Source organism: Physella acuta, unplaced genomic scaffold (genome assembly GCF_028476545.2).
Source record: "Physella acuta isolate Inbredline_101_S28 unplaced genomic scaffold, ASM2847654v3 ptg000353l, whole genome shotgun sequence".
In the NCBI taxonomy this organism is placed as follows: Eukaryota; Metazoa; Mollusca; class Gastropoda; family Physidae; genus Physella; species Physella acuta.
In genome coordinates this window covers 1,149,475-1,170,000 of record NW_026731872.1, presented here as the reverse complement: position 1 = coordinate 1,170,000, position 20,526 = coordinate 1,149,475, and the positions used below count along the sequence as shown (strand labels likewise).

At 37.6% G+C, this 20,526-nt stretch overlaps 2 protein-coding genes across 13 annotated transcripts in view; one reads left to right on the top strand and one right to left on the bottom strand.

Moving 5' to 3' along the window:
* LOC131941214 (uncharacterized) overlaps nucleotides 1–4,020 on the bottom strand; it is a 37,094-nt gene extending 33,074 nt beyond the window's left edge. For 2 of the 12 annotated variants that reach the window (XM_059300278.1, XM_059300279.1), the window contains exon 1: nucleotides 4,001–4,020. In XM_059300278.1, the coding sequence (XP_059156261.1) occupies nucleotides 4,001–4,005 (5 nt within the window). In that variant the 5' untranslated portion in view covers nucleotides 4,006–4,020. Of the gene's footprint in view, nucleotides 1–1,603; nucleotides 1,789–2,275; nucleotides 2,294–2,351; nucleotides 2,399–2,956; nucleotides 3,238–4,000 lie in introns of those variants that run through there. The other 10 variants (XM_059300281.1, XM_059300285.1, XM_059300287.1 and 7 more) reach the window with 10 other exon arrangements.
* A 542-nt stretch (nucleotides 4,021–4,562) lies between these two features.
* On the top strand, nucleotides 4,563–20,424 carry LOC131941237 (putative E3 ubiquitin-protein ligase UBR7). Its single transcript, XM_059300352.1, has 11 exons — nucleotides 4,563–4,903; nucleotides 9,183–9,310; nucleotides 9,397–9,457; nucleotides 10,415–10,510; nucleotides 11,821–11,874; nucleotides 13,805–13,898; nucleotides 14,191–14,270; nucleotides 14,387–14,575; nucleotides 15,352–15,508; nucleotides 18,190–18,251; nucleotides 20,252–20,424. Exons 1-11 carry the CDS (start codon nucleotides 4,733–4,735, stop codon nucleotides 20,342–20,344), a joined length of 1,185 nt encoding a protein of 394 aa, XP_059156335.1. The 5' UTR covers nucleotides 4,563–4,732; the 3' UTR covers nucleotides 20,345–20,424.
* Nucleotides 20,425–20,526: the final 102 nt, after the last annotated feature.

Sequence of the window (20,526 nt, the reverse complement as noted above, 5' to 3'; positions counted from 1 at the left end):
TAATTTTTATCAACTCTGTTCGAGATAGTAAATGTGCAATAAAAAACAGCAGCCATCAGAGAATATTATTTAGAGTAGCTTCCCTTTCATTTCTATTCGTATGAAAATGTATTTAAATATGATTGTCTTGTTGCATAGGCCTACAAAGCATTTTTTTTTAAATTCTGCCCTTTAAAAACTGAATTTACTAACAAACAACATCATTAATTTTAGAAGTATTGTAAGATGCAACTTGTATCCATGTATAAAATCATGTTTTTTTGTACTAATGTTTCTTTCATCATTACTAAACAGTTTGAGTTTTTTCTTATTGTTTGAATGTTCGCTATTTTCATTTCAGGTTTTCTTTTCTTTAATTAGTGATTCTTTCATAAATTATGACAGTTTTTTTTTACTTTTCTTTACCTTAATTGAACCCCAACCTTGTAAAGCATCATCTAAAAAATATCAGCCACTCCACCCCTTAAGTCCATGTGTCATTATCCTTAGTCTCCACTTTTCAGACACATTTGGGTTATCCTTTGTCAATAACAAACACCCAAATGAGCGATATGGGGCTGTCCATTAATGATATGACATATGACTTGCTACGGAGTGAGTGAATATTTGTGAGGTCAACTTAGGCAGCTACACAAATTATGACGTGTTAGGTCTAATGAAAGGAGATGAACGGGGAAAAATACCTAGGTGATTGATGGAGAACCTCTATAATGCTTTGTTCAATCAAAATAACGATAAATAAGCATTAGTATACGTATACCTTGCTCAAAATGAACCATCACAAAAGTTGCAAGCCTGCTAGTTTAAGACATTTGGCAAAACGGCCTCAACTCATTATCGCCGTCAAAAAGGCTTGCCACCAAATGCCTGCCAACGAATGTGCTGTGTCTAATGCGGGGCGTTAGGAATACGGCCATAAGCATGGGTCTGATGAGCCAAACGGGGCCACATTAGAGCACAAGTAGGCTATTGCGGTTTGTAAGATGCCGTAAATACTTTAATTCAATTTCGCAAAACTGCGCAAAAATTTAGTAATGTATACCTTTTTTTGAGGAAATGTTTTTTCCTTGGACTTAAATTACAATATCATGTTGACTGTTTGACCTAATACACAGCTCCTAATTATTGAATGTCAATTTTAATGTAACAAAATTCAGAATTATAATTTACTTAATATAAGTGTCATCTTATCGTTAATTGTGCTTTTTATAAAGCTCAGAGCAGCTTCAAAATTAGACCACCATCCTGTTGTTACCAAGCTTCTTTTGGAGCTTAATGGGTAGACTAGTTCTATACGGGGGGGAGCTTAATACATTTTTTTAAGGGCCGAAGGTCTCAAGACAGCAAGCTTGCAGAAAAAACCACGTATGTTTAAATGGACGAGGGATAGATGTGTGAGGGGCTGTTTAATTGAACACCAACATAAGTAATCAAATTAAACATCGTATAAGGGTCAAAACAGCAGTGCTTGTTTTGTTGTTTCTATAAGATTAGCCCAACGGTCGGCGGTACCGGTACATGACGTCACGCGCGAGTGTTAACTCTGTGAATATGTGCTAAGTGGGGGATGAAAAGGTGGGGTTCAAGAAATGGGACAACATACTTTTTACATTTCTTGACCCTTCTTAATGAGAAAATGGATCACCAATGAATGACACGTCATACTTCTACAGCTGTTCTTTCTCCCAAAACCATCCCCAGTTTTCACAAAAAAAAAACCTGACCCGTCTCAAAATCACATCGCTGAGTTCTTCTCAACCTCTCCCCACCACGAATCACAATTTCTATCTGAAACAATATGTTCATCATTATATTTATTCTGTAATAGTGCAATCTGTCATAACTATTTTAACCCCATAAGAGCGACCTCCCAACAACTGTTGTGGTCTTGGATGCACACTAATAAAGTATTAAGTACTATGAATGAAAAGGTCTATTAGTCAATCCTTTCAATTATATTGGAAAAAAAACAACACTTTAGGCCTACAGGCATATATTAAAACAATACAAAACAACCATATTAAACCACAAAATCAACACAATAGACAGTTTTTCAAGGGAAATTACTCTATTATATATTATGCTTGTATTGAAATTATATAAATATTTACTCATTGTTGTCTTAAATAGGGTAGTTTAAAGTTTATTCCAGGATATTTTTGACTGGTTTGGTCATGGATTGTGATTTGTTATTCAATTAGGCCTATCTGTTATATTATCATTATGTAAAATATGTTATAAATATGGCCAAATGAAAGAAATATCCATTAGTTACCTCCACCTCACATTGTGAAATTACTAGTTGATCTAGAATATTAACTACTTTACTACTAGATCTACTAAGTACTAACTACTATGAGTATGAGGCTTCGTTGGAATTTTAATACTGTAAAACCAAAAACTGTAAAATATTAAATAAAATGGTAATCTATCGTTTTGGGTACGTAAAATCGCCCGCGGCTATTAATGTACGAAAACGTTACCTCATTGTCAAGGCTGTAATAGAAGTATATTGTGATATGTTTGTGTCAAATATTATAGATAAATGAATAATGAACCTAAATCAATGGCTAAATATATCAATATAGGCCAGAAATTGACTTTAAACAGCAGTGTCTGCAAGCAAGATTTGCTATATAAACAGCAGCCATTTGTAAAATAGAGTGACTTCCGCCTGAATCTCGGCTATAAGTCTATAAAAATAAAACTAACAAGATGTCTGCTATAGTAAATGAGTATGGTTGCATCATTTATTACTGAAAAGTTTTAATTCAATTGTTTAAAAACTGGTACATAAATGAAACAAGGAAATATTTTGGTATTTTTCAAAACATAAATCCTCCTCAAAATGTGAAATAATTATTAAAATGTAAGGAGTCACCTGTTTTTCACACTACTAGTCGCGGGCGATTTTACGTACCTAAAACGATAGATTACCAATAAAATAAGGTTTTACCGTAAAATGCGTATAGTAAATTACAATTAGTAGTAGGCCTATCAACTGAAAAATAGATATTTATTATTATTAGGCCTATTTATTATCTAGATCCAGTTTCTAGATTCTAGTAGGGCCTATATCTAGGCATATTTCGTAAAATAAAACAAAAACCGTGAAAACGGGAACCGCCCACCTCAGCCACCTGTTGCTTCTACGGTGTGTTTATATATTGTTAGTGGTTTCTTTCCTTCGAATTTTTATGTTCTGAGAAAAATGTTAATTTTTTTTTTTACGTGAAACCGTTCTCTTAAAAAAATAGTCCGTAACAATTAAGAGCAAACGTTCAATAAGCTTCACTGCTGCCAGAGCCGAAATCCTCTGGAATTTTAGAGGGGAGGGGGATGACAGTTGGTGGGTGGGGTGAGGTAAAGGATAACTGTGTATTTAAATCTATGGTGGCTTTGGGGTGCCAAACCCTAAGGAAAGGATTACTGGATCTCTGACTGGAGTCATTCAAGAGGAGGTTTTAACTGCAGGGGGGGGGCGGACACTGGTAAAAGTATATATTTTCTATTTATATTATTTTATTCGGGGAGGGGGCGGACACTGGTAAAAGTTTATATTTTCTATTTATATTATTTTATTCGGGGGGGGGGGGGGGTGGTAGACTTTCTTTGGGGAACAGCGTTGCCTGGCGGTAAAGCGCTAGACTGCTAACCCGAAAACTTCGAGTTCGAATTCGAGTTCAAGTCAGTAGAACGCCCCAGAGTCCACAAAGCTCTAATGTGTACTTAATTCACGCAAAGGCGGCTGGTCATTTGCTGACCACATTCCTCCATAAGCCGAGGTCATAAAAAACAGATGGACTCTTCTTCATTTGCCCCAGGTTCGAAAAGGGATCTACCTTTACCTATCGCCGATTGTGCGTTTTATCGATTTTTCACATTGTGACTTAAAATTAAAAGTTGTGGAACATTTTGTTTAATTTTGTATTGCTAAAGACATAAGCAAAAGACTGTCAGAATCTGACACATAATAGGCTGTCGCCGAGGGGTCCTCTACCTCATTATTACATAAGATGATTGGCATACACTCAAGGCTTTTAGCGTCGACGTATCCTGATAATAGTGGTGGATGAGAGGGGTAAAAAGTGGCTTCAAGTCTGGCCTAACTTTATGAGTGAGGTTTTGCCCCATCTGACTCCGCGCAGTTTTCCGAAGGAACTTCCCAATGTGAAGAATTGGTTCAACTACCAAGCGCTAGCCTATATATTAGAGATGTGCATGATCCCTACATACATGTGTAATATTCCCCCATAGGCAAAATCGTGTCAGAGTGAAATACTTCACATTGTTCTTTGACTATTATTATTTTTAGCACGTTACATTCTACAAGTTTTAGCTAGTCTACATGTTTTTAAAAACATTTTTTTTTTGCAATAAAAACAAAAGCATCAACATAATAGTTGTTTTTTTTTTTTACTTAGATTTGACATTAAATAAATGTAGGCCTACTTATTGGTTGATTTTGAACTATTTTTGAACTGAATTTATTATTTATTTGTCTTGACTAGTTTTTAGGCTTAGGCTTATTGTTTATGGCGTGCTTTAAACTTTTAGAGTACGCACGGTCTTTAGTAAGATTTATTAGCGCGGTTAATGTAACCGTAATCTAAAAAGTTGTAGACCCTAATCTAATGGCCTAACGTCATCCAGCATCATTGGAGTTCATTTAAAAGTAACATTTTATTCCTTTGTAGAGTTTATATTGGACATCATCAAACAAGACGGATTGATGGCGGCAGAAAATGGTAATAATATTAATCTTCGGAGATGCGGAAACATTGGAGATGATGAAGAAGATAGTTTATCGATCGTCGATGTCTTGAATGAGCAAGCTCGATTAGAAGCAGAAGCAGATGCTGTGTTAGGTGGAAGTGATGAAAAAAATTGCACATATCCTAAAGTAAGTTGAAACTAGAGTTATAGATCTCTAGATCTAGAGTGTAGTGGAAATTTTTATGAAAATGTAATAATTTAAGCATAATCTCAATTCTCAATAAATATTATTTTGGCAGATTCTAGCCGGAATAAGATACGCATGCGATACGCGTGCGCAATGGAGAGAAACTACGACTTGCCTTCGCGGCGATGTTTTCGATAGTACTGCGCATGCGTGTGTTTACAACCGCAGAACCCTAACACCAACCCTAATCCTATCCCTAATCCTAACCCTATCCCTACCCCTAACCCTCATTCTAGCCCTAACCCTAGCCTTAGGTCACTGCGCATGCGCAGAACTATCTTTTGCCGACTAAGTGGAGACGTTGGGGAGAAAAATCTTCTTCCGACTAGTCACTTCGTATTATTTTAGGGCCATGGCCTAGATCTAGGCAAGCGTATGATGTAGATCTAGAGTGAAGTTCCACAACCGGTCACACATAGCGAACTCCCGACTTTCATCGGGCGCTATTTTGTAACTGTTTAACACAGAAACAAACCCAAAGTACTATATTATTCCTCTGCCTTTCTACTCTTAATATGTATCAATCATTTTATATTCCTACGCATTGAATTTGAGATATTCATGTTTTAGTGACGTGCTACTTGCGATATTTTTTTCCCCTCTTTTTTTTTTCCTGCGGACACCTGAACCAGCTAGCGTAACGATCGTATTTTATACGTTTTAATCCTAGTTTAATAAATAAAATAAATATTTTACACTTTTAAACGTGTTGTTGATTGTATTATTAATTAATAGATTTCAAAACCAAATTAAAAACATGTTAATTAAATTAATTAACGACATTAACCATTAATGTCCCATTCATTCTACCAAAACTCCACCCATGACGGCCCAATGTAAGGAGCATAACTCTGTATGATCAAGTGAATAGTTTCACAAAATATTTGTTTTTGTCTAAATGAAATTGAAAATTAAGATAAAAACTACTGCTTAATGTTGGGAATAAACCTGGCTTTCCAACAGTATTAAATAGAATATATTATATTCGGTAAAAGTACAGTAAAAAAATTAAAAATGTCGGAGAAAATTCAAAACAGGTCATTTTCGGTAGTCAACTTTATTTATTTTTGTCTAAACAACTAATCATCGAATTTAACAGTTAAATATCAATTTGGTTATGTTTAAGATAAATAATTCATAAAATACATGCCTAGATACGTTTAGAGGCATTATTTTATTTTATTTTTAACATTAAATCTACTAAAAAAAAGGACAGATGAGTCTAAAATTTCGAGATCGAAAGAAGCTATTATTTTTTATCTTTCAAAAGCGCCATTGAAATTATAAGACCGGAAAAGGATGGTGAAACTATCCGACTTCCTGTTTAGTTAAAAATTAGGATTTGTAAGCCAAATTTTAATGAAACAAATTTAATTTTTCTATGCGTATTTTAAGCGGGCGGCAGCGGGCGTTACGGGACATTAACGGTGTCGGGCGGCAGCGGGCGTTACGGGACATTAATGGTTAAAAGTCGACCCAGTGATGACTCAAGGAACGCAACTATAATAATCATAACAAAGGGACGTAACAACCACTAACAAGACATAACGTAACATTTGCTTAGATATGCTTGTATGTAGAGACACAAACTAGATTTAGAAGAAGTAGATGATCGAAATAATTTAAAACAACAGAGAAAAATAGAAATTATACAGATTCTAGGCTTAGCTTGAAATATAGAGCATCTAGAACTAGGCTAGTCTAGCTCAAGTCGTTGGTTACGCAGTGATGTGAAACCACCCAAATCGTTACCCAAGCTACGGCCACCACTATTCACCTATCAGGTTGCTTTATTAGCCTTATCTATCATATGTACAGTGTCCCGCACATATTGTAGAAGCTATTTATAGTTAACCTAGTTATAAAAAGCTTTGATTGGTTGGTTTTATTCATCTCATCCGGGACCTAGTGTTTTTCATAGGGGGAACTAGAATCGCCTACGACGTCATACCTCAAAACTTTAAAATTTAAAAACTCGACTTCCAGAAGGAGAAAAACAAAAGAATTTGACCTGGATATAATTAGAAATGGACAGGTTTACAGCAGATATCGGCAGTTTGTATAAAACATAAAAACAAATATTGTACGAAGCGATAAACAGGCGATGGCCGCACCCGTGTTTTAACAGCGCGTGGAACTTTACTCTAGATCTACTAGATCTAGTATGTAGGCACTTTGTTGACAATTTCAAAATGATTTTTTAATTAAAAAAAGTATCAATAATAGCTAGCAGTACTAGCACACTAGTAAACTAAGCCAATTTAGCATATATTAACTTTTTGTGCAAAGTCATTATTAATAGGCTGGCTCGTTGCTTAGATGGCTGGATTGACCTCTGACCCTGAAATGTCACGCGTCGTTTTCTGACGGTTTTTACGTTTATTTTAGGGGTCCTATCCACAACAAATGAAAAAACTGTTAATCTCGCAAATTCTCATCATTTTAATGCAAAATGCTAATAAAATGGATAATATGCCTTAGAATGCCAGTAAAAATCGAGAGATTTGTTGTTGTAAATAATGAGAGGATTTCTAGTGGAGCGCTCTCCGTAAAAACTGAACCGCAGCTAAAACGACCGACCCTCGGGGAAAACGGCCCGACCTCCTCTAAATTAAAATTGAGATATTTACCTTGTATATTTTCATTTTATTGATTCTAGTTTCCAAAATCTTATCCCAAAATGAGGTACCCACACTGACATTTCTATCCCCTATTTTTAGTATCATGATGTCATTGTTAGGCTAGTTACCTCACAGAAACAACTAGTTTTTGTTTTTTGCGGAATGAACTGTTAAGTCTAGTATTTTAATTATAATTCAGTTGTAGCGTGTGCGGAAAAAGTAAAATTATGGACATTATTGTATTAGTAATTTTATTAGTATATTGATTTTTTTCTTCTTTGTGGGCCGACAGTAGCTGGACTGAATTTAATTCGTGACTGGTGGTTAACCTCGTCAACGCTGCGTGGCCTATTCGTTTATATAATTAGTGATGCTCGTTCAGTGGCCTTTTTCAGAGCTAGGCCTAATTACGGGCGATTTTTAGACTTAATTGATCGGCCGTTAGCCTTTATCATTGATGCGTATTTTAAAAAAATGCTCGTTCAGCTGCCTTTTTTTTGGCGCTAAATAATCTGTTTACGGGCATTTTAAGCGTTCATTTATTTATTTTTTAAGCTAGACGTAGATCTAGTTAAAAAAAACTATTTTTTTTATACAGCTGGCTGTCTAGCATGCCTGATATGAGAACTTTAAAAAAAATGACCGAACTTTAAAAAAAATGACCAGATGCAAATTTTTTACTTTGAAATAATTACATTATCAATTAATTTTGATTTAAAACAAGTGTCTTAAGGTTAAAAGGAAACTTAAATTTAAAAAAACTTTGCTATTCACAGTGTACTTAAAGTTCTCTTGTTTTAATGATAAGTCAAGTTATACAATGTTTGCCTGGATAAAGCGAAGATTGATTCGCCTCGACAGAAAACCGCTAAAATAAAAAATATTATATCTACGGCCATATAAATAATCTTTTACACATTTGAATAGATTTCACTAAACTGCTATCAAAATACATGCTGTTAAGTAGAAACATACAATTTTTATTCCCGAAAAAAAAATTGCAGTTAAAATATCTGAAATATAAACTTTTTCTTACATTTATCAATTGCAGCATTAATTTCCTAATGATAATGTTAAAAATCCATTTGAAGCAATCAAATTATAAAAAGAATTGTTCCTTAGCTTATTTTAGAAGTACATACAAACCCAAGTAGATCCCTTCCGCTTTGATTTGCATACTTGCCTCCTTTGCAGAGGCATAAAATATTGTCAAAAATGAATTCTGGAAAAATATTGTACTTGAAGCTTTCAAAGATATTGTCCTATCTATCAATATCAACAAAATCACCAAACATTGTAGGGTTAAAAAGAAAATTATCAATGGCGAAGACCGAATATGCATTTTGCTGTAAAAATCCTGACACATATTCTTAAAATGTTACATCATGTATTTTATGTAACAACCTTATGTTCTTGGTTCTATTATAAGTTTATACTAAGCAAAAGTGTTCTACTATTGGAATGTAATGTCATTTTATCTAGAATTCAGGATTATGGGTTATTGTTGAAATTAGGTAAAATTATTATTTTTCAACTAACAACGCAACCTAAAATTTAGTTAGGCCAACTTATTGAATATTTATCTTTGCTTGTAATAGGGCCCCTTGAAGCGGCAAGCTCTGTATGCATGCAAAACATGCACACCTGAAGGGAATGCCGGCATATGTCTAGCTTGCAGCTATGCTTGTCATGAAGGACATGAACTGTATGAGCTCTACACAAAAAGGTAGTTAACTTATTAGAACAGGCCAGTTTGTTAGTTAGGGCAGACTTGCAGGCAACCCTTGTACCTTTCTTATCTTTGTGTTTTAGATATTTTACATGCGACTGTGGTAATGAAAAGTTTGGTGAAAATAAATGTGCTCTATACAAGGTAGGTCAATAGTTTTGTTCTTTTAAAGACAAATACTTGTCATGATGGCCATATGTTTTACTACTTGACTTTGAATACTTAATGTGCTGACATATTACCTATAGCTTGTCCCTCATTTCTAGCAGAGATGTAACTTTCTATTGGCCCAAAAAAAGGCCAATTGATTTGAAAGACAAGTATGAAGTAGAAATGTGCCTAGAAACATTTTTGAAACAGAAATCACTTGATCTATGTCTTAATTTTTCTAACACCAAAAAATACTGACATAGACCTAACACCAAAAAATACTGACATAGACCTAACACCAACAAATACTGACATAGACCTAACACCAACAAATACTGACATAGACTAACTGTGGTTGCATGATCTATCACACAGGCCTAGATCTAATGGCGTTGATCTTTTTAAAAAAACCTTTAAAAAACAATGAATTTTCTGCTTACGTCGCTGCACAGCACCCACCACCCCCCTGTAAAAAAATAATTTTCGCTTCTTTTTCTTAGGAGGTTGATGTTACATCTCTGCGGCTAGGCTGCGCCTTAAACATAACTTGACCAAAGAGCTTCTTTATAGGATTATCTCTGGCAGAGATGTCACTTTTGCATTTTTACGCAATTCTGCTTTTTCCTTAAAAAACAGCAGAAAGATTTTGCGCTGACCTAGACAGTCTATTTTATATTGATAAAAAGAAAAGTATATTAAAAAATGTACTGTTCTCATTATATTACTTTTACCTAGTGTAAATAACGTGTGTAAACATACTAAGCTGCTGTGTCATTGAAAATGTCCTAAATGTTCTTCTTGTGATAACACAATAAAATCATTGGACTGTTTTGGTAATTACTTTAAAATTATAATCAGCAACTTAAAGGTATTCTAAGACTAAGTTGATGAAGTAGCAGACTTATCTATGTAAAAAACAAAAGAAAAAAAAGTCTGTGTGTGTGTTTGCAGGAAAAGAAAGCTTTGAACTGTAGCAACCATTACAATCAGAACTTCAAGGGAGCTTACTGCTCTTGTCACAGGCCATACCCAGATCCAGAAGATTCAGTAAGTCTTTTTCTAAACTGTTTTTTTAGAAGACCTGATTTTATATTGACATAATCATTTACTGATACTGTTGATAATATGCATTTGTAAGTTAATTTTTGTTGTTGCTGGGAATGTTTTAGTGTATTGTAGAATGTTTTAGTGTTTTGCTGAATGTTTAAGTGTTTTGCTGAATGTTTCAATGTATTGTTGAATATTGAAATTTTCAGATTGAGGATGAAATGATCCAGTGTATTGTTGTATGTTTCAGATTGAGGATGAAATGATCCAGTGTATTGTTGTATGTTTCAGATTGAGGATGAAATGATCCAGTGTATTGTTGTATGTTTCAGATTGAGGATGAAATGATCCAGTGTATTGTTGTATGTTTCAGATTGCGAATGAAATGATCCAGTGTATTGTATGTTTCAGATTGAGGATGAAATGATCCAGTGTATTGTTGTATGTTTCAGATTGAGGATGAAATGACCCAGTGTATTGTTGTATGTTTCAGATTGAGGATGAAATGACCCAGTGTATTGTTGTATGTTTCAGATTGAGGATGAACTGACCCAGTGTATTGTTGTATGTTTCAGATTGAGGATGAAATGACCCAGTGTATTGTTGTATGTTTCAGATTGAGGATGAAATGACCCAGTGTATTGTTGTATGTTTCAGATTGAGGATGAACTGACCCAGTGTATTGTTGTATGTTTCAGATTGAGGATGAAATGATCCAGTGTATTGTTGTATGTTTCAGATTGCGAATGAAATGATCCAGTGTATTGTATGTTTCAGATTGAGGATGAAATGATCCAGTGTATTGTTGTATGTTTCAGATTGAGGATGAACTGACCCAGTGTATTGTTGTATGTTTCAGATTGAGGATGAAATGACCCAGTGTATTGTTGTATGTTTCAGATTGAGGATGAACTGACCCAGTGTATTGTTGTATGTTTCAGATTGAGGATGAACTGACCCAGTGTATTGTTGTATGTTTCAGATTGAGGATGAAATGATCCAGTGTATTGTTGTATGTTTCAGATTGAGGATGAAATGATCCAGTGTATTGTTGTATGTTTCAGATTGAGGATGAACTGACCCAGTGTATTGTTGTATGTTTCAGATTGAGGATGAAATGACCCAGTGTATTGTTGTATGTTTCAGATTGAGGATGAACTGACCCAGTGTATTGTTGTATGTTTCAGATTGAGGATGAACTGACCCAGTGTATTGTTGTATGTTTCAGATTGAGGATGAAATGATCCAGTGTATTTTTGTATGTTTCAGATTGAGGATGAAATGATCCAGTGTATTTTTGTATGTTTCAGATTGAGGATGAAATGATCCAGTGTATTGTCTGTGAGGATTGGCTACATGGGAGAGTAAGTTGATTCAAGTCTGTTGCCATTGGCTGACCACACTAAGCTTACTTAACTCATCTGCTCCTAATCTCAAAACCCTTCCCCAGTCCCTAAGCTAAGGGAGGTAAAACAACTTTACTTTGTCATTTGTTTAATTATTAAAAAGGCACAAAATATACTTATTAAATAAAAAACATTATCTCAAAGGAAATATATAATTTAATTTTTTCTAAAACTAATAGTATTTATAGTTCAAAATGAATTTTGTGATGCAACTAATATACTTATATAACTAATATAAAAATAAAGTTCCCTTTTCAAACCTGACGGTCTTTAGGGCAAGTGAAGTAGAGTTCACTTGTTTCTGTGACCTCGGCATATGAAGAGATAGTGTGGTCAGCACTATGCCCAGCCGCCTTTACTTTCCCTAACGTGAATTAGGTACCCATAAGAGTTGGGTGGACTCAGGGGCGGTCTACTGACTTGAACCCGGATTCAACATTTTTTTATTTTAAATATTTTATTTTTTTATTAACATTATTAGTATTTGTGCAAGGAGCTGGAGAGCCGCATCTTGATATCAAAAGAGCCGCATGCGGCTCGCGAGCCGCAGGTTGCCGACCCCTGGTCTAATCTAATGCTATTTGTCCTTTGTCTAATCTTATGCTACCCATGCTATTTGTCCTTTGTCTAATCTAATGCTACCCATGCTATTTGTCCTTTGTCTAATCTAATGCTATTTGTCCTTTGTCTAATCTAATGCTACCCATGCTATTTGTCCTGTCTAATCTAATGCTACCCATGCTATTTGTCCTTTGTCTAATCTAATGCTATTTGTCCTTTGTCTAATCTAATGCTACCCATGCTATTTGTCCTGTCTAATCTAATGCTATTTGTCCTTTGTCTAATCTAATGCTACCCATGCTATTTGTCCATTGTCTAATCTAATGCTATTTGTCCTGTCTAATCTAATGCTACCCATGCTATTTGTCCTTTGTCTAATCTAATGCTATTTGTCCTTTGTCTAATCTAATGCTACCCATGCTATTTGTCCTGTCTAATCTAATGCTATTTGTCCTTTGTCTAATCTAATGCTACCCATGCTATTTGTCCATTGTCTAATCTAATGCTATTTGTCCTGTCTAATCTAATGCTACCCATGCTATTTGTCCTTTGTCTAATCTAATGCTACCCATGCTATTTGTCCATTGTCTAATCTAATGCTACCCATGCTATTTGTCCATTGTCTAATATAATGCTATTTGTCCTTTGTTTAATCTAATGCTATTTGTCCTTTGTCTAATCTAATGCTACCCATGCTATTTGTCCTGTCTAATCTAATGCTACCCATGCTATTTGTCCTTTGTCTAATCTAATGCTATTTGTCCTTTGTCTAATCATTGCTATTTGTCCTTTGTCTAATCTAATGCTACCCATGCTATTTGTCCTTTGTCTAATCTAATGCTATTTGTCCTTTGTCTAATCTAATGCTATCCATGCTATTTGTACATTGTCTAATCTAATGCTATTTGTCCTCTGTCTAATTGTCATTTGTCTAATCTAATGCTACCCATGCTATGTCTTCTATGTCTAATCTAATGCTAGCCATGATATTTGTCCTCTGTCTAATCTAATGCTACCCATGCTATGTCTTCTATGTCTAATTTAATGCTATTTGTCATTTGTCTAATCTAAGGCTACCCATGCTATTTGTTTTTTGTCAAGCGCTTACACTTGAGTCTGAATTGTACTCATATATTGTTGATTTGTTCCACTAAAGTATTGTTGAATTGTTCCACTAAAGTTTTGTTGAATTGTTCCACTAAAGTATTGTTGAATTGTTCCACTAAAGTATTGTTGAATTGTTCCACTAAAGTATTGTTGAATTGTTCCACTAAAGTATTGTTGAATTGTTCCACTAAAGTATTGTTGAATTGTTCTATCTTTGCAGCACTTGAAGACATCTGTTCCTGAGGAGTTTGATGAGATGATTTGTCCTGATTGTATGTCCAAGTATTCTTTTCTCTGGGCATATACATTAACAGGTTTGTATGTCCATGTATTCTTTTCTCTGGGCATATACATTAACAGGTTTGTATGTCCAAGTATTCTTTTCTCTGGGCATATACGTTAACAGGTTTGTATGTCCAAGTATTCTTTTCTCTGGGCATATACGTTAACAGGTTTGTATGTCCAAGTATTCTTTTCTCTGGGCCTATACGTTAACAGGTTTGTATGTCCATGTATTCCTTTCTCTGGGCCTATACCTTAATAGGTTTGTATGTCCAAGTATTCTTGAATATTAAGTATGATTGAACCTTCTCTCCCCTCATGTAGATGAAGATGCTCCTGTTGACATCGAGGATGAGCCTGTACAGTCAGCTGGAGTCAAGAGAAAACACACAGAATCATCTGAGGTTTGTTTCACAAAGCTTTTCAATCTAAGACTTGAGCTGTAATGTGATGGGCCATATGACTAAATCTGTTATTTGTAATGTGTACTCAGTGTTATTTGACATAATGATTCTTGCAGGGAGAAGAGGCAAAAAGGCTCAAGTTAATGGCCAGTTGCAAGCATGAGACTAGTCAAAGTAGCAAGCATCAAAAAACTGATGAATGTTTAGTAAAAGCTGGAGAAAAATATACTTTGGATATTCCAGATCATGCAACATTTTGGCAGCAAGGCTGGAGGAGCAAGTTGTGTCAGTGTCAGCAATGCATGGTAAGTGTCTAGCTCTGTGATTGGTTCCATCTGTCTAGCTCTGTGATTGGTTCCATCTGTCTAGCTCTGTGATTGGTTCCATCTGTCTAGCTCTGTGATTGGTTCCATCTGTCTAGCTCTGTGATTGGTTCCATCTGTCTAGCTCTGTGATTGGTTCCATCTGTCTAGCTCTGTGATTGGTTCCATCTGTCTAGCTCTGTGATTGGTTCCATCTGTCTAGCTCTGTGATTGGTTCCATCTGTCTAGCTCTGTGATTGGTTCCATCTGTCTAGCTCTGTGATTGGTTCCATCCGTCTAGCTCTGTGATTGGTTCCATCTGTCTAGCTCTGTGATTGGTTCCATCTGTCTAGCTCTGTGATTGGTTCCATCCGTCTAGCTCTGTGATTGGTTCCATCTCTCTAGCTCTGTGATTGGTTCCATCTGTCTAGCTCTGTGATTGGTTCCATCCGTCTAGCTCTGTGATTGGTTCCATCTCTCTAGCTCTGTGATTGGTTCCATCTGTCTAGCTCTGTGATTGGTTCCATCTCTCTAGCTCTGTGATTGGTTCCATCTCTCTAGCTCTGTGATTGGTTCCATCTGTCTAGCTCTGATTATTTGCAAGCTAATGTTTAGCTAGTGTTTGTCATGATGGCACAATAATCAGACTCAGTATTGCACAGTTGCTGCCCATGGAAATCTGTGTTGGCAGTGGTAAACTGGTGTTGTTGGAAAGGAGATATTCTTAAAGAATTGCTAATCCTCTGTATGTGCTACCTTACATAACTCATTGTTTGCAGGAAATGTACACAGAAAAATGTCTGGAGTTTCTCATTGACGAGACTGATACAGTGCATGCATATGAAGAAAAGGGAAGAAACTCCGTCTCACCAGAGGAGCCTGAAAGTTCCATGTTGACTGGCATGGACAGAGTCCGACAGATAGAAGTTGTCAGAGGTCAGTCTTTGTGTGATCCTTCCCCAAACCATATACACGGTATGACCACACGTTATCTCCATCCATCCCCCCTTTCTTTGTGTGATCCTCTCCCAAACCACATACACTGTATGACCACACGTTATCTCCATCCATCCCCCCTTTCTTTGTGTGATCCTCCCCCAAACCACATACACTGTATGACCACACGTTATCTCCATCCATCCCCCCTTTCTTTGTGTGATCCTTCCCCAAACCACATACACTGTATGACCACACGTTATCTCCATCCATCCCCCCTTTGTGTGATCTCCCCCAAACCACATACACTGTATGACCACACGTTATCTCCATCCACATCCATCCCCCCTTTCTTTGTGTGATCCTCCCCCAAACCACATACACTGTATGACCACATGTTATCTCCATCCACATCCATCCCCCCTTTCTTTGTGTGATCCTCCCCCAAACCACATACACTGTATGACCACACGTTATCTCCATCCATCCCCCCTTTCTTTGTGTGATCCTCCCCCAAACCACATACACTGTATGACCACACGTTATCTCCATCCATCCCCCCTTCCCCAAACCACATCCACTGTATGACCACACGTTATCTCCATCCATCCCCCCTTCCCCAAACCACATACACTGTATGACCACACGTTATCTCCATCCATCCCCCCTTTCTTTGTGTGATCCTCCCCCAAACCACATACACTGTATGACCACACGTTATCCCCATCCATCCCCCCTTTCTTTGTGTGATCCTCCCCCAAACCACATACACTGTATGACCACACATTATCTCCATCCTCCCCCCTTTCTTTGTGTGATCCTTCCCCAAACCACATACACTGTATGACCACACGTTATCTCCATCCATCCCCCCTTTCTTTGTGTGATCCTTCCCCAAACCACATACACTGTATGACCACACGTTATCTCCATCCATCCCCCCTTTCTTTGTGTGATCCTTCCCCAAACCACATACACTGTATGACCACACGTTATCTCCATCCATCCCCCCTTTCTTTGTGTGATCCTTCCCCAAACCACATACACTGTATGACCACACGTTATCTCCATCCATCCCCCCTTTCTTTGTGTGATCCTTCCCCAAACCACATACACTGTATGACCACACGTTATCTCCATCCATCCCCCCTTTCTTTGTGTGATCCTCCCCCAAACCACATACACTGTATGACCACACGTTATCCCCATCCATCCCCCCTTTCTTTGTGTGATCCTCCCCCAAACCACATACACTGTATGACCACACATTATCTCCATCCATCCCCCCTTTCTTTGTGTGATCCTTCCCCAAACCACATACACTGTATGACCACACGTTATCTCCATCCATCCCCCCTTCCCCAAACCACATACACTGTATGACCACACGTTATCTCCATCCATCCCCCCTTTCTTTGTGTGATCCTTCCCCAAACCACATACACTGTATGACCACACGTTATCTCCATCCATCCCCCCTTTCTTTGTGTGATCCTTCCCCAAACCACATACACTGTATGACCACACGTTATCTCCATCCATCCCCCCTTCCCCAAACCACATCCACTGTATGACCACACGTTATCTCCATCCATCCCCCCTTTCTTTGTGTGATCCTCCCCCAAACCACATACACTGTATGACCACACGTTATCCCCATCCATCCCCCCTTTCTTTGTGTGATCCTCCCCCAAACCACATACACTGTATGACCACACATTATCTCCATCCATCCCCCCTTTCTTTGTGTGATCCTTCCCCAAACCACATACACTGTATGACCACACGTTATCTCCATCCTCCCCCCTTTCTTTGTGTGATCCTTCCCCAAACCACATACACTGTATGACCACACGTTATCTCCATCCATCCCCCCTTTCTTTGTGTGATCCTTCCCCAAACCACATACACTGTATGACCACACGTTATCTCCATCCATCCCCCCTTTCTTTGTGTGATCCTCCCCCAAACCACATACACTGTATGACCACACGTTATCCCCATCCATCCCCCCTTTCTTTGTGTGATCCTCCCCCAAACCACATACACTGTATGACCACACATTATCTCCATCCATCCCCCCTTTCTTTGTGTGATCCTTCCCCAAACCACATACACTGTATGACCACACGTTATCTCCATCCATCCCCCCTTTGTGTGATCCTTCCCCAAACCACATACACTGTATGACCACACGTTATCTCCATCCCCCCTTTCTTTGTGTGATCCTTCCCCAAACCACATACACTGTATGACCACACGTTATCTCCATCCATCCCCCCTTTCTTTGTGTGATCCTTCCCCAAACCACATACACTGTATGACCACACGTTATCTCCATCCATCCCCCCTTTCTTTGTGTGATCCTCCCCCAAACCACATACACTGTATGACCACACGTTATCTCCATCCATCCCCCCTTCCCCAAACCACATACACTGTATGACCACACGTTATCTCCATCCTTTCCCCTTTCTTTGTGTGATCCTCCCCAAACCACATACACTGTATGACCACACGTTATCTCCATCCATCCCCCCTTTCTTTGTGTGATCCTTCCCCAAACCACATACACTGTATGACCACACGTTATCTCCACCCATCCCCCCTTTCTAGCATTTAAGAAATTAGAATACATGTCAATCATTTAAGCAAGTTCTCAATCTAGTTTTCATATCCAGGCATTATGGATTTTAAACAAGAGCTGCAAGAATTTCTAACAAGTTTTGCTCAGGAGAGGAAGGTAAGTAGCTCAAGTTTCCTACCCTGTGCTCAGTCACTCTCTTGTGTGGTGTAAATAAAGGATAGATAGTAACCATCTTTATTATTCTTAATATCATTTTGTAAAACAACTTGTTTCAATAATAACTGAAGTAAACAGTTTGAGTTAGATTTTATTTGGGAAAAATGTGAGTTATTTCTGACAAATTTTCCATGTGCTCCCCAAGACAGAAAACTAGCCGACAGCATTTGTAAGGGGACATGTACTTAATCTACATTGGTTGGAATGTTATCAGGAGATTGCAATGGTGTGATAGTATGTGTGTTGTAGAATGATTTCTATTATTAAAGGATAGTGACAGATTGTGATGAGGTACGTAAGGATGTAACATTTTAAAAAGAAGAACCCTTGTTGCTGGGGGAACTAAGTTAGAGCAGTTTGTTGTGCTAGGGTGTTGCTGGGGGAACTAAGTTAGAGCAGTTTGTTGCTGGGGGAACTAAGTTAGAGCAGTTTGTTGTGCTAGGGTGTTGCTGGGGGAACTAAGTTAGAGCAGTTTGTTGCTGGGGGAACTAAGTTAGAGCAGTTTGTTGTGCTAGGGTGTTGCTGGGGGAACTAAGTTAGAGCAGTTTGTTGCTGGGGGAACTAAGTTAGAGCAGTTTGTTGTGCTAGGGTGTTGCTGGGGGAACTAAGTTAGAGCAGTTTGTTGCTGGGGGAACTAAGTTAGAGCAGTTTGTTGTGCTAGGGTGTTGCTGGGGGAACTAAGTTAGAGCAGTTTGTTGCTGGGGGAACTAAGTTAGAGCAGTTTGTTGCTGGGGGAACTAAGTTAGAGCAGTTTGTTGCTGGGGGAACTAAGTTAGAGCAGTTTGTTGCTGGGGGAACTAAGTTAGAGCAGTTTGTTGCTGGGGGAACTAAGTTAGAGCAGTTTGTTGTGCTAGGGTGTTGCTGGGGGAACTAAGTTAGAGCAGTTTGTTGCTGGGGGAACTAAGTTAGAGCAGTTTGTTGCTGGGGGAACTAAGTTAGAGCAGTTTGTTGCTGGGGGAACTAAGTTAGAGCAGTTTGTTGCTGGGGGAACTAAGTTAGAGCAGTTTGTTGCTGGGGGAACTAAGTTAGAGCAGTTTGTTGCTGGGGGAACTAAGTTAGAGCAGTTTGTTGTGCTAGGGTGTTGCTGGGGGAACTAAGTTAGAGCAGTTTGTTGCTGGGGGAACTAAGTTAGAGCAGTTTGTTGTGCTAGGGTGTTGCTGGGGGAACTAAGTTAGAGCAGTTTGTTGCTGGGGGAACTAAGTTAGAGCAGTTTGTTGCTGGGGGAACTAAGTTAGAGCAGTTTGTTGTGCTAGGGTGTTGAGATATTCGTCCTGAATCTAGTCAAGTCATACTTAAGTTATATAGCTCAATCATCCTTTAGTTATGTCAAGTATTGCCATCGATATGTTGATTTAATTTCAGCCATAATTAAAACTAAGAAACAGCAATGGACTTTGTTACCTCTGCGGTTCATGCGCTGTACAGTATTGTTGACCTTGTACCTCATTCTAACTTCGTAACATCCTCTTAAAAAAAGTTTTGAAAGCACGAAAAAGCATAAGTTTCATTTAACTTAAAAAAAAAAAAAGTATATCTACAACTGTTTGTAAATATACTACTCTTGTATTGTGTAAATAAATCAAACAACTAATTATAAGTTGTGTTTTCCCATGCCTTACCAGTCTTCCCTGCAGCTACCATTTTCATTTCTTTTGTTTACATTTGAAACAGCTTGGGTATCTAGCTTTGTTTGGTCACCTTCTGTTCAATCTCACCCAATACTCTATTTGTTTATCTTACTTTCTGCATCAACTTCACTGCAGCTACCATTTTTATCCATCTTATGTCAACATATTTTTGTACTACTTTTGGGATTTAATTTGGAAAGAAAGTTTGAATTAGGATCAATGTGTAGTTATTTCTCCCAGTTTTTATTGTCAGCCCACAGGTCTAACTATACCCCCATTTGATGGTGGCCAACCTTATTCTCCCATTTGCAGGTTGTTACAGAAGCAGATATCAGAGAATTTTTCCAGCGAATGAAGAGCCGCAGAAGAGAACAGATGATTTTCCCTCAAAATAACTGCAGATAAAATCCCTGTAAACTCTCAGTCAAAAACTAATTTTTATAGCCATCTAATTATACAATGTCAGAATAAAGCAGTAAACATCAGCCATCTTGTATGTCTCTTCTATTCCTGTAGTAACCACAAGTGTTGCTTAACCACTCATGATGGTCTCTGTATTTATATCTGTACAAGATATTTACAGCCAT

What these genes read in the sequence shown, in the direction of transcription:
- LOC131941237 (XM_059300352.1), top strand. Translation starts at nt 4,733, where the DNA reads ATGGCGGCAGAAAATGGTAATAATATTAATCTTCGGAGATGCGGAAAC. An exon ending in ACCCAGATCCAGAAGATTCA is followed by an intron (nt 10,511 to 11,820) that starts GTAAGTCTTTTT and finishes TGTATGTTTCAG; the next exon opens with ATTGAGGATGAAATGATCCA. An exon ending in GTTTTGCTCAGGAGAGGAAG is followed by an intron (nt 18,252 to 20,251) that starts GTAAGTAGCTCA and finishes TCCCATTTGCAG; the next exon opens with GTTGTTACAGAAGCAGATAT.